The sequence below is a fragment of the Hyperoodon ampullatus genome, assembly GCF_949752795.1.
Source record: "Hyperoodon ampullatus genome assembly, chromosome: 13".
Taxonomy (NCBI): Eukaryota; Metazoa; Chordata; class Mammalia; order Artiodactyla; family Ziphiidae; genus Hyperoodon; species Hyperoodon ampullatus.
Genome location: NC_136926.1, coordinates 28410541 through 28423806, shown reverse-complemented (window position 1 = coordinate 28423806; position 13266 = coordinate 28410541). Strand labels below are relative to the sequence as shown.

The window sequence follows — 13266 nt, the reverse complement described above, 5'->3', positions numbered from 1 at the left end:
CATTAAAACCTCAAAGAATAACAAATATGAAGACCCAGTGTTACATCTGTGTAGGGCCACACCAGCTATTCAAGGAGTCAGCAGCTATCTAAACACAAAGCAAGGATGACTGAAGACATGGACCACTGCTTAACGCTGCTACTGACATGAAATTCTTATACTGGGTTCATTTTTTCTTTTCAAAAAACACTGATTTTTCTAGTGATGTTTAACTTTAAAAAGTTATCTTAGGGCTTCCCTGGTGGCACAGTGGTTGAGAGTCCGCCTGCCGATGCAGGGGACACGGGTTCGTGCCCCGGTCCGGGAAGATCCTGCATGCCGTGGAGCGGCTGGGCCCGTGAGCCATGGCCGCTGATCCTGCGCGTCCGGAGCCTGTGCTCCGCAACGGGAGAGGCCACAACAGTGAGAGGCCCGCGTACCACAAAAAAAAAAAAAAAAAAAAAAGAAGTTATCTTAGTTCTTTAACCCTCAGAGAACTGCTATATTTAGGCTGCTAACCAAAAAAATAATCAAGAGCATGTACCTTTGTCCATAGTCCCCAAGGGTTAAAGTGCAGGAACTGTCTATAATCTGGTATATAAGGCACCCTATTCCACTTTTTTCTTAAAAGAAACCTTTCCTTTGGTTTCTTGCAGTTTTTCAGTGAGTCTGTCCTTTGTCTCCTCCATCTTCTCTGTGAGGAGCTCCTTTGTCTCCTCCATCCTGTCCTGCAGATACTCCTTCACAGGAGGTGGCGTCGACATGTAGCCACGGCTGCGCAGATACCTCACAGTGAAGGAGGTCCCCCCCAGGGTCACAGTGTACCGCGCGGGCGTTGCAATCTGCGGGAAAATGAAATGGGCAGATCAGTACTGATTATAACTGTTGTCTTAAGCAAAAAGTGTGAAGTTAAAATTCTTGTTAATAACCAAACTATCAATTACTTTATTGCTTCATAAGGCTGTTATATGCTATATGGTTTTCCCTCCTAACATTCCGTATTTGTCACCGAGACACTGACCCAGGATTAGAGAACAGGGGCAGCACCAAAGTTCTGTACCCATGTGCTAGTGAACCTGGGGGGAAGACTCACTGAGAACCAGAGGAAGGGCTCAGGACCCTCCCTATAACAAAGGCACATGCATTTCCACTCCCCAGAAACCCTGCCGACCTGCACATATTGTTCATCTAAACCGGAACCAAACTGAGGGGCAAACCCGGGCCAAATGTTTGTTCTTCACTGAGTTTAGTTTAGTTTCACTTCCAAATCTCTTTTCTTTGGCTGTTCCAGGCTTTATGCTACTTTCTCATTACAGTCCATGCTGGGCTTGGCATCCCAACCAGGAACTTCCATGAGGCCAAAAAGTGGTAAAATGGCACACCTATAGGAGACATGTACACATGTCAACTGACCAGAGGTTTAAGGTCCCAAACTAACTAGTAGATGAACTGGTACAAAGGGAGAATTTTAAGAGCAGAGGCTGCATCACATTCTGAGGCAAGAAACCTCAGTGTCTGCTGCTCTACCTGAGAAACCAGGTTACAGAAACCAAACACCCAGATGGACCCTCCACACCTCCTTCCTTGCACAGGAACATGAGCAGAGCCCCTGCTGACACCAGCCCACCTGCGTGCCAGCCTTGTGTTTTAATTCCAAGCAGGCCAACAGGCACTGAGCACTGATGTGCCTCCAGAGCACAGCACAGGCACAGTGGAAACACAAAGAAAGAAGACATAACTCTAAATTCCTAGGAGCTCATGATCAAAGACAACAGACATTAAAAAAAGACCTAACACACAGTGAAATGAGAGCATGGGATAAGGAACAGTTATAATTAGGGAAATGGTTTCAACCATCATGACAGTTGGATTAAGGTTAAATTATACACACTGTTAACTAAAAACTTGATAATTTATTAATTTAATACGTTTTAATGTTGAAAAACTCAGCAATTAAGCTTTAGCCCTCTAGTCAAAATTATCATATAAGAAATCTCTCAATATTTCAGAGGATTTTAATGAGGATGACAGAATAAAACAACACTATTTTTGAGTACTACTATACACCCGTAATTCTAAGTATTTTCATAACAGAAGTAAAATAACATCTAGTTTCCCAATGTCTTCTACCTGTTTTCTTAGGATAAAGCTACATAGAACCTTATTTTTTGTCAGTTGAGAAAAATTAGATTAATATAGCTAAATTCCACAATTTACAATAATGAGTCTTCTCTTCCAAAATAACGACCCATAAGTGTAAAAACGATCTATTTAAAAAGATGTCATTGTCTGAATCCAGACAACAACTGTAAAGACAATGAACTCCAAAATGAAACATACATTACATCAACAACTAAGTCTAAGGTTTATCACATAAAACAATTTGATTAAACTTTACTATTTTACTTTTTAGAAAGATAAACTAGTATGAACAGTAAAATAAATGCTAAATTTCACTAACATGTCAGGTGGCATGTGGATCTCTGAAAAAGGAAAATTAATGTACTATCAATAGGAGAAATGTCACAGGGACAACCTGTTCATTAGAAATTCAGAAATCTCACTTTGTCTCATCACAGCAGGTTATGAAAAACCTACCTATTCTTAAGGCAATTCTTCCTAAACCACCATTTTATTTACCCTTAAAAATTTTAGTTTACTTTTAATCATTAGACATGTAAGAGATGAAACACAGTATTTTAAGTTACAAAGGTAACCCTGGGAGCAAGCACAGAGTGTTACAGAGGTTCAGCGTGAGGAGCCATCTACCCACAGCAGTACCTACCTTAAACAGGGCATATGCTGTTAGTGCATTTCCACTCTGGGAATTTTTCAGAATGTTTACTACGCTGTCAGGTAACCCAATAAGTTCTAGAAAAGGAACGACATTCACTCCTCTAAGAAAGAAACAGAAAGTAATTTATATATACATATAGATAAACTTCTAGGGATAAATATTTCCAAAAGATTATCTGAAAACATCAAAACCAAATTCTGTTTAAAAGTCAATTCTACACCACCAAGCACTCTAATTTCACTCTAAAGGAACAACATGTGCATGAACACCAGCGTCCTGCTGTGTCTCACTGTTCACAGCTTTTGTTCATGGACAACCCTAATTAGCACACTGAGAAAAATAGAATCATTTATCAGAGAAAAATTAATAGCATTAAGTAACCTAAGAGAAATGATCAGAAATGATTCTAATCATTCTCCTGATCTTAGAATCTTTAGTTCCTTAGAATGATCCAACTCAAAGTTTAAGACCTAAGATTTTTTTACCTCTAAAATTACATGTCAAACTATACTATTATCATAAAAACAAGTGATATTATAACACCACTTACTGTTATTATGCAAAAAATAAATGATTCTATGGGTTTCATGAAAACTTCAATTATTCTAAAAAGATGCTTCTATTCTATTATCAGACTTAAAAGGCAGGTAAAGAAGCAATTACCATGAATTGCAACAAATTTTTGGAGGGAGGGAAAGAAGGCAGAAAAAGTCTCTAATCCAACTCGTAAGCCCTAATTTCTTTTTAGTTTCCCTGAGTGTCAAGTTTGCCACGCCAGAACACTCATGCTCTCCCAGTCTCTCCCTCACTGCCTGTAGTTTTGCAGACGTTGTGAGCCTTCACCTCAAACCACAACAAGGTTCTTGTTCTGTGCTTCTCCTTCATGAAGATAATATAATCATCACAGCCAGGAAACTTAACATGTAGGACAGTATATAGTTAATACAACAGTGCGTTATTTAATGTTAAAATTCCCTGAGTTGTCCGGTGAGTCCCTTGTCACTATCTTGTCATGTCTTCCAGTTCTTCTCCAGAAGCGCTGCTCAGCACTTTCTGTTGAGGAGGAAGGCAGGATGTCTTTTTTGATGCTGAGATTTTTGAAGCTCCCAGGCCAGCTTTGTGGTAGAACAGCCTTTCATTTGGATTTGTCTGATTGTTTCCTCATGATTAAATTTGGGGTAAATGTTTTCAGATAGGAAAGCTGCAGAGTTGATTCTATGTCCATCTCAGAGCATCACAACAGGAGCCACACACTCAGTCTGTCCTGTGAGTTTGACCTGGTGTTTGACTTGTGGTGTGAGTCTGACTTGTGGTTAAGTTCGGGTCCACAGGTTGCTCCTCTGTACAAGTACTCTTTCTCTTTGTAATTAAGAAAGGGAACAGCCTGGATCCATTATTATTACAGTAGTAGTAATCTCCTAGTTTATTTTTAATATTAAAAAATAATTTGCTTAACTGGGGAAAAGTCCCTCTCTGATTTCACTATAATACTAGGAGATCAGAGACTAATCTCAATAGATATGGATGATCATCACCAGGAATCACTGGCCATCTATACAAGAGGAAACCAGATAACTGAAGGAAACTTTAAAGAGTTAGATTTTAAAATCAACTACAAGTCCAATCCAGTTTCTTTTATCTCCACCCTCATTTCCTTTTCAAATCTCTTAAACAACAGAACCCCACTGAAGCAAGACTTAGTACTACAAAGATTTAGCGATTCTGTGGATCTAATCAAGTCACTAGGTACAATAACATCCTACCATAACATGCTAATCATCTCTTCTGGTACCCGTACAATTACCAAATTATTTCATTAATCATTTCTTAGTTCAGACTAAGCCCAGTATGTAAAATCTACATATTTAATGGCAATCATGCAGCGGGGGGAAAAGACAAACATTTGGCTAAATATAAGACAAAACGGAGTGATTTAAAAACACAAAAAACAACTGGGACTTCCCTGGTGGTCCAGTGGTAAAGAATCTGCCTTACAATGCAGGGGATGCGGGTTCGATCCCTGGTCAGGGAACTAGGATCCCACATGCCGCAGGGCAACTAAGCCCACGTGCCACAACTACTGAGCTCGTGCGCCTCAACATGTAGCCCATGTGCCGCAAACTACAGAGCCCACAAGCTCTGGAACCTGTGTGCCACAAACTACAGAGCCCACGTGCCCTGGAACCCATGCACCACACCTAAAGAGAAAACCCGCAGGCCACAACTAGAGAGAAGCCCGAGCACAACTAGAGAGGAGCCTGCACACCACAACGAAGAGCACTTGCGCCGCAACGAAAGATCCCGCATGCCTCAACAAAGATCCCACGTGCTGCAACTAAGACCCAACACAGCCAAAAATAAATAAATAAATAATAAATCTTAAAAAAAAAAACTATCATAGGGCTTCCCTGGTGGCGCAGTGGTTGAGAGTCCGCCTGCCGATGCAGGGGACATGGGTTCGTGCCCCGGTCCGGGAAGATCCCACATGCCACAGAGCAGCTGGGCCCGTGAGCCATGGCCGCTGAGCCTGCACGTCCGGAGCCTGTGCTCCGCAACGGGAGAGGCCATAACAGTGAGAGGTCTGCGTACCGCAAAAAAAACTATCATAAAAACAAACAATAATGACCAAGATATCTTGCACAAGTATCCTGTGTAAAATAAAGAAGCAACCACCTGGTCCCACTTTTTTCTAAACTATTGATTTGATGACTTAACTTTTAAAAAATAACTTTCATTTCCTTTGGAGTTATTAAATATGAAGCATTAATGAGGGTCTGATCCAAACAGTAATATCCACTTTCGTCACAAAAGTTCCCTCAGCCTGAGAGAAACCTGTGCTTCACAAACCACCAGCTTTATGGATGTTCCAAATGATGCAAAAGTACATCCACAGTCTGGATGAAGTGCAGTGAAAACCAGTCAGGACTGTGTCTCAGAATGGATCTGTAACTTTAGAAACTTGAGGCCCAAACACAAGGCATCTAAACGTAGAGACAAAGCCATCATCAAAGAGCTTTATTTGACCAAACAGAGAACTTCTTGTTAGAAGATGAAAGATCTCTGCAACTTTTCCAGAGAGAAGCAACAACAAAGCTTAGTTTAAAATAAAATGTATGGACTTCCCTGGTGGCGCAGTGGTTAAGAATCCGCCTGCCAATGCTGGGGACACGGGCTCGAGCCCTGGTCTGGGAAGATCCCACATGCTGCAGACCAACTAAAACTAAGCCCGTGCACCACAACTACTGAGCCTGCGCTCTAGAGCCCACAAGCCACAACTACTGAGCTCACGCGCCACAACTACTGAAGCCCGTGTGCCTAGAGCCCATGCTCCACAACAAGAGAAGCCACCACAATGAGAAGCCCACTCACCACAAGGAAGAGTAGCCCCCGCTGGCCACAACTAGAGAAAGCCCGTGCGCAGCAACAAAGACCCAATGCCGCCAAAAATATAATATAAATTTTAAAAATAAATAAATAAATAAATAAAATCTATGAGGATGCACAATTTAGATCTCCCTGAAATAAAATGTTTCAAAAGCCTGAGATCTTCATCACTGCGTTAACTAAATACAGAATGGCATTTTGCTCTGTGGTGCTGAGAGGCAGTAATGCTAGCTGTCCCTCAAGTTACAAACTATGTTTTCCCTTTTCTTTTAATAGTAAGTAGGCAACAAGCAAATAACAGAGAACGAACTTTTTCCAGCTAAAACCAAATAAAATAAACCCAGCCTCTAGTCAGTTGAATTGAAAACCTGTATTTAACACAATCAGCTCCAATATCAGAATAAAATCATCTCACAGTGAAAGATACACTGCCATGCAAACATACACTAATATTTTCTAAGTATCACTTCCCTTAGAACAAATCAACTTTCAATTTCTCAAGCATTAAGGATTTAAAAAAACATTAGGGACTGTTCTGGAAAGCAACACATCCTACCTAATATAACTTAGCTATGTGATGCTGTAACACAACTGGACCAGTGGTCATGGTGGGGCAGCAGAGCTGGGTCTGGGAACCAAATTTCCATGCTGACAAAGAGCCAAAGGCAGGCGGTGATGGATAAGGTATCTGACTTTAAAGTGGACAGTCCCACCACATTTACACACAGGCATTCACAGAAAAAAGAGGGAGAAGGACAAAACCAAGAAAGGTGCACTCTACAGGGGACAGCAGAACGTCACCACAACTGCATCAGTGCAGACACCACCGAAAACGTCCTAAGTCTAATTAATATTACTAGGTTATTTGAAGGTCTGTGTTTTGGGTTACAGAACTCTTTTACTGAAGGCAAAGAAAAGTAAAAGGAACAAAAGTACTCTTTTTTATAGTCTAAATAAGAATCTCATATTCAATTATTAAAAACTTAGATTTCTCCCCCTGAGGCCAGGAGGCTGAATGCTTATTAAAGACAACCTAGCGAAGGCAAAAGAAACATGGAAGAAACTCATCATCATCCACAACACCGAATCAGAAAAATCCTAAACACCTCAAAAAAGAAAATTCAATATGTAGAAAACTATTCATTAAATAGAAGAACTGAATGCCTATGAAATTTTTATGCAAAATGGTACATGATTTTAGGCTCTGTTAAAAAACTAAGGGCAGTTCTGAAGATTTCTATAAATATTTTTATATATGTCCAGAAAATGTCATTAATAAACAAAAAGATAATTCCATAAAATGCACATATAAGAATCTCTGCAGGGCTTCCCTGGTGGCGCAGTGGTTGAGAGTCCGCCTGCCGATGCAGGGGATACGGGTTCGTGCCCCGGTCTGGGAAGATCCCACATGCCGCGGAGCGGCTGGGCCCGTGAGCCATGGCCGCTGAGCCTGCGCGTCCGGAGCCTGTGCTCTGCAACGGGAGTGGCCACAACAGTGAGAGGCCCGCGTACCGCAAAAAAAAAAAAAAAAAAAAAAAAAGAATCTCTGCAAAGAAAAGAATTCTTAAAGAAAATAATAATACATAATGAAGAAGGAAATAACTGAATAACAAGAACTAAATAGAAAGATATGAAAAGAAACAGAACAGCATCAATTACACAAGGTTAAAAAAAAATCCTTTTATTCAATAGAACTTTTGTAAAGAAACAATTCTAATCCCATGTTTCCCAAGAATAAGAAGTCTCCATTCCATCATCTTTTAATTTAATAAATGATAAGCTTTTTCCAATGAGTGAGCTTTACATTAAAATATTTAATACCTTACTAACAAACCATTAAATATAACCAAAAACTGAAAATCAGTGGACTTTTGGAAAGTATAAAATAATTCTAAACCCATCAGGGGAGTTTACAAAAACATCAAAGTGGTCTTCACTGTGCATCTCACTGCCTGCAGGATGGTGAGCATACTGTTCGTAGGTCACACCCAGGCCACAGCAAGAAAAGCCACAGAGCACTCGGGACAGGCACACGCTGGCACACTCAGTTCTGCTGGTGGCAGAAAGAAACTGGAAATCACTGGGAATCTGTTTTCTACTTGTACTCCTGCTCCTAAAACAGTGTGAATGATACAACTCACTTTAAAAGAAAGGAACAGTAATTAACAAGAAAGGTACATTTAGAAATTCTATGTTTTATAATACCTGGAGGCTAGGACCACTAAATTAACTTTTTTTTTTTTTTTTTTTTTTGCATTACGTGGGCTTCTCACTGCTGTGGTCTCTCCCGTTGCGGAGCACAGGCTCTGGACGCGCAGGCCCAGTAGCCATGGCTCACGGGCCTAGCCGCTCCGCGGCATGTGGGATCTTCCCAGACCGGGGCACGAACCCGTGTCCCCTGCATCGGCAGGCGGACTCTCAACCACTGCGCCACCAGGGAAGCCCCACTAAATTAACTTTTAAAAAAACATTTATTTTATTGTAGTAAAAAATACCTAACATGAGATATACCCTCCCGCTTAACAAGATTTTAAGTGCACAACAAATCAACTTCTGATCAGAACAAAAGACCTTACCTTGACATTCATCAGATGTAACATTAAAGCCTAAGTCTGTAATTTGTTCATTTTTGTGTCTACAACAGATACAAGCCAGGCTTTGCAAAATCTTACTAATTTCCAACCAAAACCATACACATGGCAAAATAAGTTATCTTTTCACGTTGATAAACACTGTAAGAAACATATAAGTACGGAACTAACTCATGGTGCTGCCAAATCTCTGGAAGCTGTCATTTTACTCCTGTGCTATCCTATATGTTGCATAGTGATTAAGGTTTGAAATCAGATTCCGAGTTATTTTGGGAAAAACTAAGTTATTTTTACTTATTCTTGCTTAATCTGTTTTCTCATTAATAAACTGGGAATAATTGCACTGCCTGCTTCATACGGTTGCTGTGAGAATTAAATGAGATGATACAGTTATAAAAATTTTAGCATAATACCTGCTGTACACAGTAAGCAAATGTTAGCTACTGTTATTAAAATGTGGAAAACTGCTATGAAAAATAGTCATCCTCTATCAACTGAAGACATTAAAGCATTTAAAAAACTACTTAAAGGCTTTCATTAGTACAATTAACATTCTGATAAAACAGGGAAAGGTGCTCAATCAAGCAAAAACTTACTTTATGGCTGCATAATAAAACGTTCCAAACCAAACACCAGAAGTTATTAGATGCACTGGAATCAAAACTTTTCCATATTGTCTAAATGTTTTCTTAAATCGTTGATAAAGACTAATTGATCTGTCTTGTAAAGGATCAGGTTCTTCCTTTTTTTCAGAGGGAGTTCCTGGGGATGTAGCACTGGATGACAGAACCCTCTTGGATAAGATATCCTGCTCCCACTGTTTATGGACCCCTGGTTGGGGTGGGTGAGCAATGAATGGCTTCCTTTCCTTTGCAACACACTGGGCAGCAGGTAAGTGCAGCCATCGTTTCTGAGGGCCCTGTACCCAAACCACTCTGGATTCCAAGGTATACAAAAGTAATGGTCCCTTCATGTTTTGACAGTGTCCCAAAAGACCAGCTTTATCTGGTTCCATGCATGTCCTATGTGCCAGTCGGAATACAGTCTTTGGTACATTCCATTGCATTTTGAAGAACGAAGATTGATGGATTTCAGCTTCTATAGAGACTAGATTAAAAAAAATTAGATTATACATAGATTTCCATTATAAACCAATCTACTTAAACATATATCATTAACTATTAAGAAGTAAAAGGATAGACATTGTTATCAAATCCACAGAAATTAATGTTAAGGTATATAGTTCTACCATACCACAATTTTAGAATTTCATTAAAACACATCATTTAAATATGATATAGTAAACCAGTCCAACAGACATCATGGACAGTAAGATTTTCGGGCTATTTTATTGCCACAAAAGGGATATTTGTAGGGCTTCTGTCATTCTACAAAGAAGCAGTGTAGTATAACAGAAAAATCAGATCTGGAAGCTAAAGAGCTGGGCCCTAATGTTTTGGGGTCATAATTCTGTGCAACTGTCTTTTAGATTTGAAGCCTAAACCCACTAGTAAAACAAGGATTACTTCATAGGTTTTTATAGGAATTATATGAAATTTATGATGAAAAAGTGCTTTTGTAAACTAACAAGCATCATATAAGTGTTAGTTATTAAAATATTAAGGTCTGGGGCTTCCCTGGTGGCGCAGTGGTTGAGAGTCCGCCTGCCGATACAGGCGACACAGGTTCGTGCCCCGGTCCAGGAAGATCCCACATGCCGCAGAGCGGCTGGGCCCATGAGCCATGGCCACTGAGCCTGCACGTCCGGAGCCTGTGCTCCGCAACGGGAGAGGCCACAACAGTGAGAGTCCCGCGTACCGCAAAAAAAAAAAAAAAAAAAAATTAAGGTCTGATGAATAGTTGACATCAATATCATTTATTCTATAATGCTTTTAGACTAAATTATATAAAACTGGAAATTACATGTTATTAACTGGTGAGAACAGACTTTTCCAGATAGCTAAAACTTTGTTAAAAAGACAGGATAGAGGGGCTTCCCTGGTGGCGCAGTGGTTCGGAGTCCGCCTGCCGATGCAGGGGACACGGGTTCATGCCCCGGTCCGGGAAGATCTCGCATGCCGCGGTGCGGCTAGGCCCGTTAGCCATGGCCGCTGAGCCTGCGCGTCCAGAGCCTGTGCTCTGCAACGGGAGAGGTCACAACAGTGAGAGGCCCGCGTACCGCAAAAAAAAAAAGACAGGACAGTATAATTTTAAAAAAACATGGACTTTGAAATAAGATGGGCCCAACTGAGTTAATAGTGGTATTTTGAGCAAATTACTTAGCCTCTCTAGACACAAAGTTTCCTCACTGGTAAAACAGAATTATTGTATGCATTATTATATAGCAAATCAGTTCCCTTCCCTCAACATCAGGCAGTGCCACCTAACCCCTAATCTTCACCCGCACCTTGCACCAGCTACCTCTCCAATTCTAATACATTGAGAACAGATGATCTTATTTTTTATAAACTGTGTACTTAATAAGAATCACAAGTTTTGAGTTAGCACCTCAGTAAATCAGCACTCCAACAAATACAGATACACCATTTTACATGAACGTTTGTTACCTGGGATACAAAGCTGTCATTTAAAAACAACTACTAACAAACTGTCTCCTTATAAAATTAATCCCAGACTCGTCTCTTCCTAATAATTAACTTAGCTTCTATCAGGCTCTCACAGATGATCCAACAACACAAGGCAAATGAGCTGTGAAATGAAACTGCAAATCTTGCAAAACAAACAGGCTCCCAGGAAGCCTTTAAAGGTGATACTGGAGATGGCTGAATCAAAGCAAAGCCAGTGAAAAGTGACAGAAGACTCAGACCAGTTAATAACCAAAGAGAAAGCTACAGGGTAATGACATGTGCTTCAAATAAAGAATGATTTAAACACTAAATGACTAAGGCCATTCAGAGAAATGATTAAGTCCATAATTATTTTTTACAAAACTGACTTTTTTTTTTTTTTTTTTGCGGTACGCGGGCCTCTCACTGCTGTGGCCTCTCCCATTGAGGAGCACAGGCTCCGGACGCACAGGCCCAGCGGCCATGGCTCACGGGCCCAGCCGCTCCACGGCATGTGGGATCTTCCCAGACCAGGGCACAAACCCGTGTTCCCTGCATCAGCAGGCGGACTCTCAACCACTGCGCCACCTGGGAAGCCCAAAACTGACTTATTTTTTTGTTGTGAGTCAGACAGAAAGTAAAGGATATCTTATTGTGCTCTCCTACCACCTCTATTTTATGTATAAATCTGTGCCATGCCTACGCCAAGGGGAAAAAACACCAACTGGTTATTTATTCTAAGAATTAGCTCAGTTGGAATTATAATCTAAAATCTGTCAAATATAAAAATTCATTTAGAAACTTTTACTATGAATTTTTTGGTCTCTATTTTAGTTGAATTTATTTTGAGGCTTTTCTCCAGCACCATTCGTTACCTTTGAATGATTCCTTCCCTGGCGTTAGTACAGGTGTTTTCTGAACTCAAAAGGCTTTCTTTTTCTCTTTTAAACTTATTTCCTTTACAGGGCAGTTTTCCAAGAGGTGAAGTTCCCAGAAGTCTAACTTTCAGATAACTGGATTATTATGTGTTTGTGTTAGTGAATAAAAAGAAAAAGGATTTTTTAAAAAACCTCTTTCCAGGCTTCCAGTTTGCATCCTTTCCCCCGGTTTCAACTATTCCCTTCCCATTTTTAAAAACATCTTTATTGATATAATTCACATACTATACAAGTCACTTATTCAAGGTGTAAAATTCACTGATTTTTAGTATATTCACAGTTGTGCAACCATCGCCACAATCTAAATTTAGAACATTTTCATCACCCCCAAAAGAAACTCCACATCTACTGCAGTCACTGCCCATTCCCTCACCCTCCCAGTCCCAGGCAACCACTAATGTACTTTCTGTCTCTACACTTGTCTATTCTGGACACTTCATATAAATGGAATCACAGTACGTTATCTTTTGTTCCGAATCATGGGGAGCTAAGGATGTTGTGGGGGGAGTGGAGGTGGTTTGAAAACAGATTCCTGGACTCTCTTAGACCTAATAAATCAGAATGTCCTGCAGTCAAGTCACACACGACAATATGAACTTAAGAACCATTTCTCGAAGCCCATCAAATGGCTTCAGTGCCAAATGCAGCATGGCAGCAAAAATATCATCTATCATAACCATCATCATCATAATGGTAAGATGTTTTCGATTTTGAGCCCTTACTATGTGGTTGGTGCTTTACAAACATTTTACATGTATTAACTCGTTTTATTCTCGTAACAACCCTATGAAAGAGGGACTATTGTCATCACTTTACATTTGACGACACTGTACCAGAGAGAGGAAATAGCTTACCCAATGTCACTCAACTGCTGAGTGGAGGAGCTGGGATTCAAACCTAGTTTAATCCCAGGCCCATACTGGGTCACTAAGCTAACATGGCCACTTGTAGAAGGAAGAGACAGTGCCAATTTTCAGCAAACCAAGATATACAAGGCACATGGTCAAAGC

The 13266-nt window shown here is 40.3% G+C and overlaps 1 protein-coding gene across 1 annotated transcript; it reads right to left on the bottom strand.

Moving 5' to 3' along the window:
* Positions 1-587: 587 nt before the first annotated feature.
* Positions 588-12303, bottom strand: FAM210A (family with sequence similarity 210 member A; the record flags this gene model as incomplete). Its single annotated transcript, XM_079717436.1, has 4 exons — positions 12273-12303; positions 9348-9858; positions 2765-2876; positions 588-821 (listed from the first exon to the last, which is right to left on the bottom strand). The coding sequence occupies exons 2-4, from the start codon at positions 9815-9817 to the stop codon at positions 588-590; spliced, it is 816 nt and encodes a 271-aa protein (XP_079573562.1). The 5' UTR covers positions 9818-9858; positions 12273-12303.
* Positions 12304-13266: the final 963 nt, after the last annotated feature.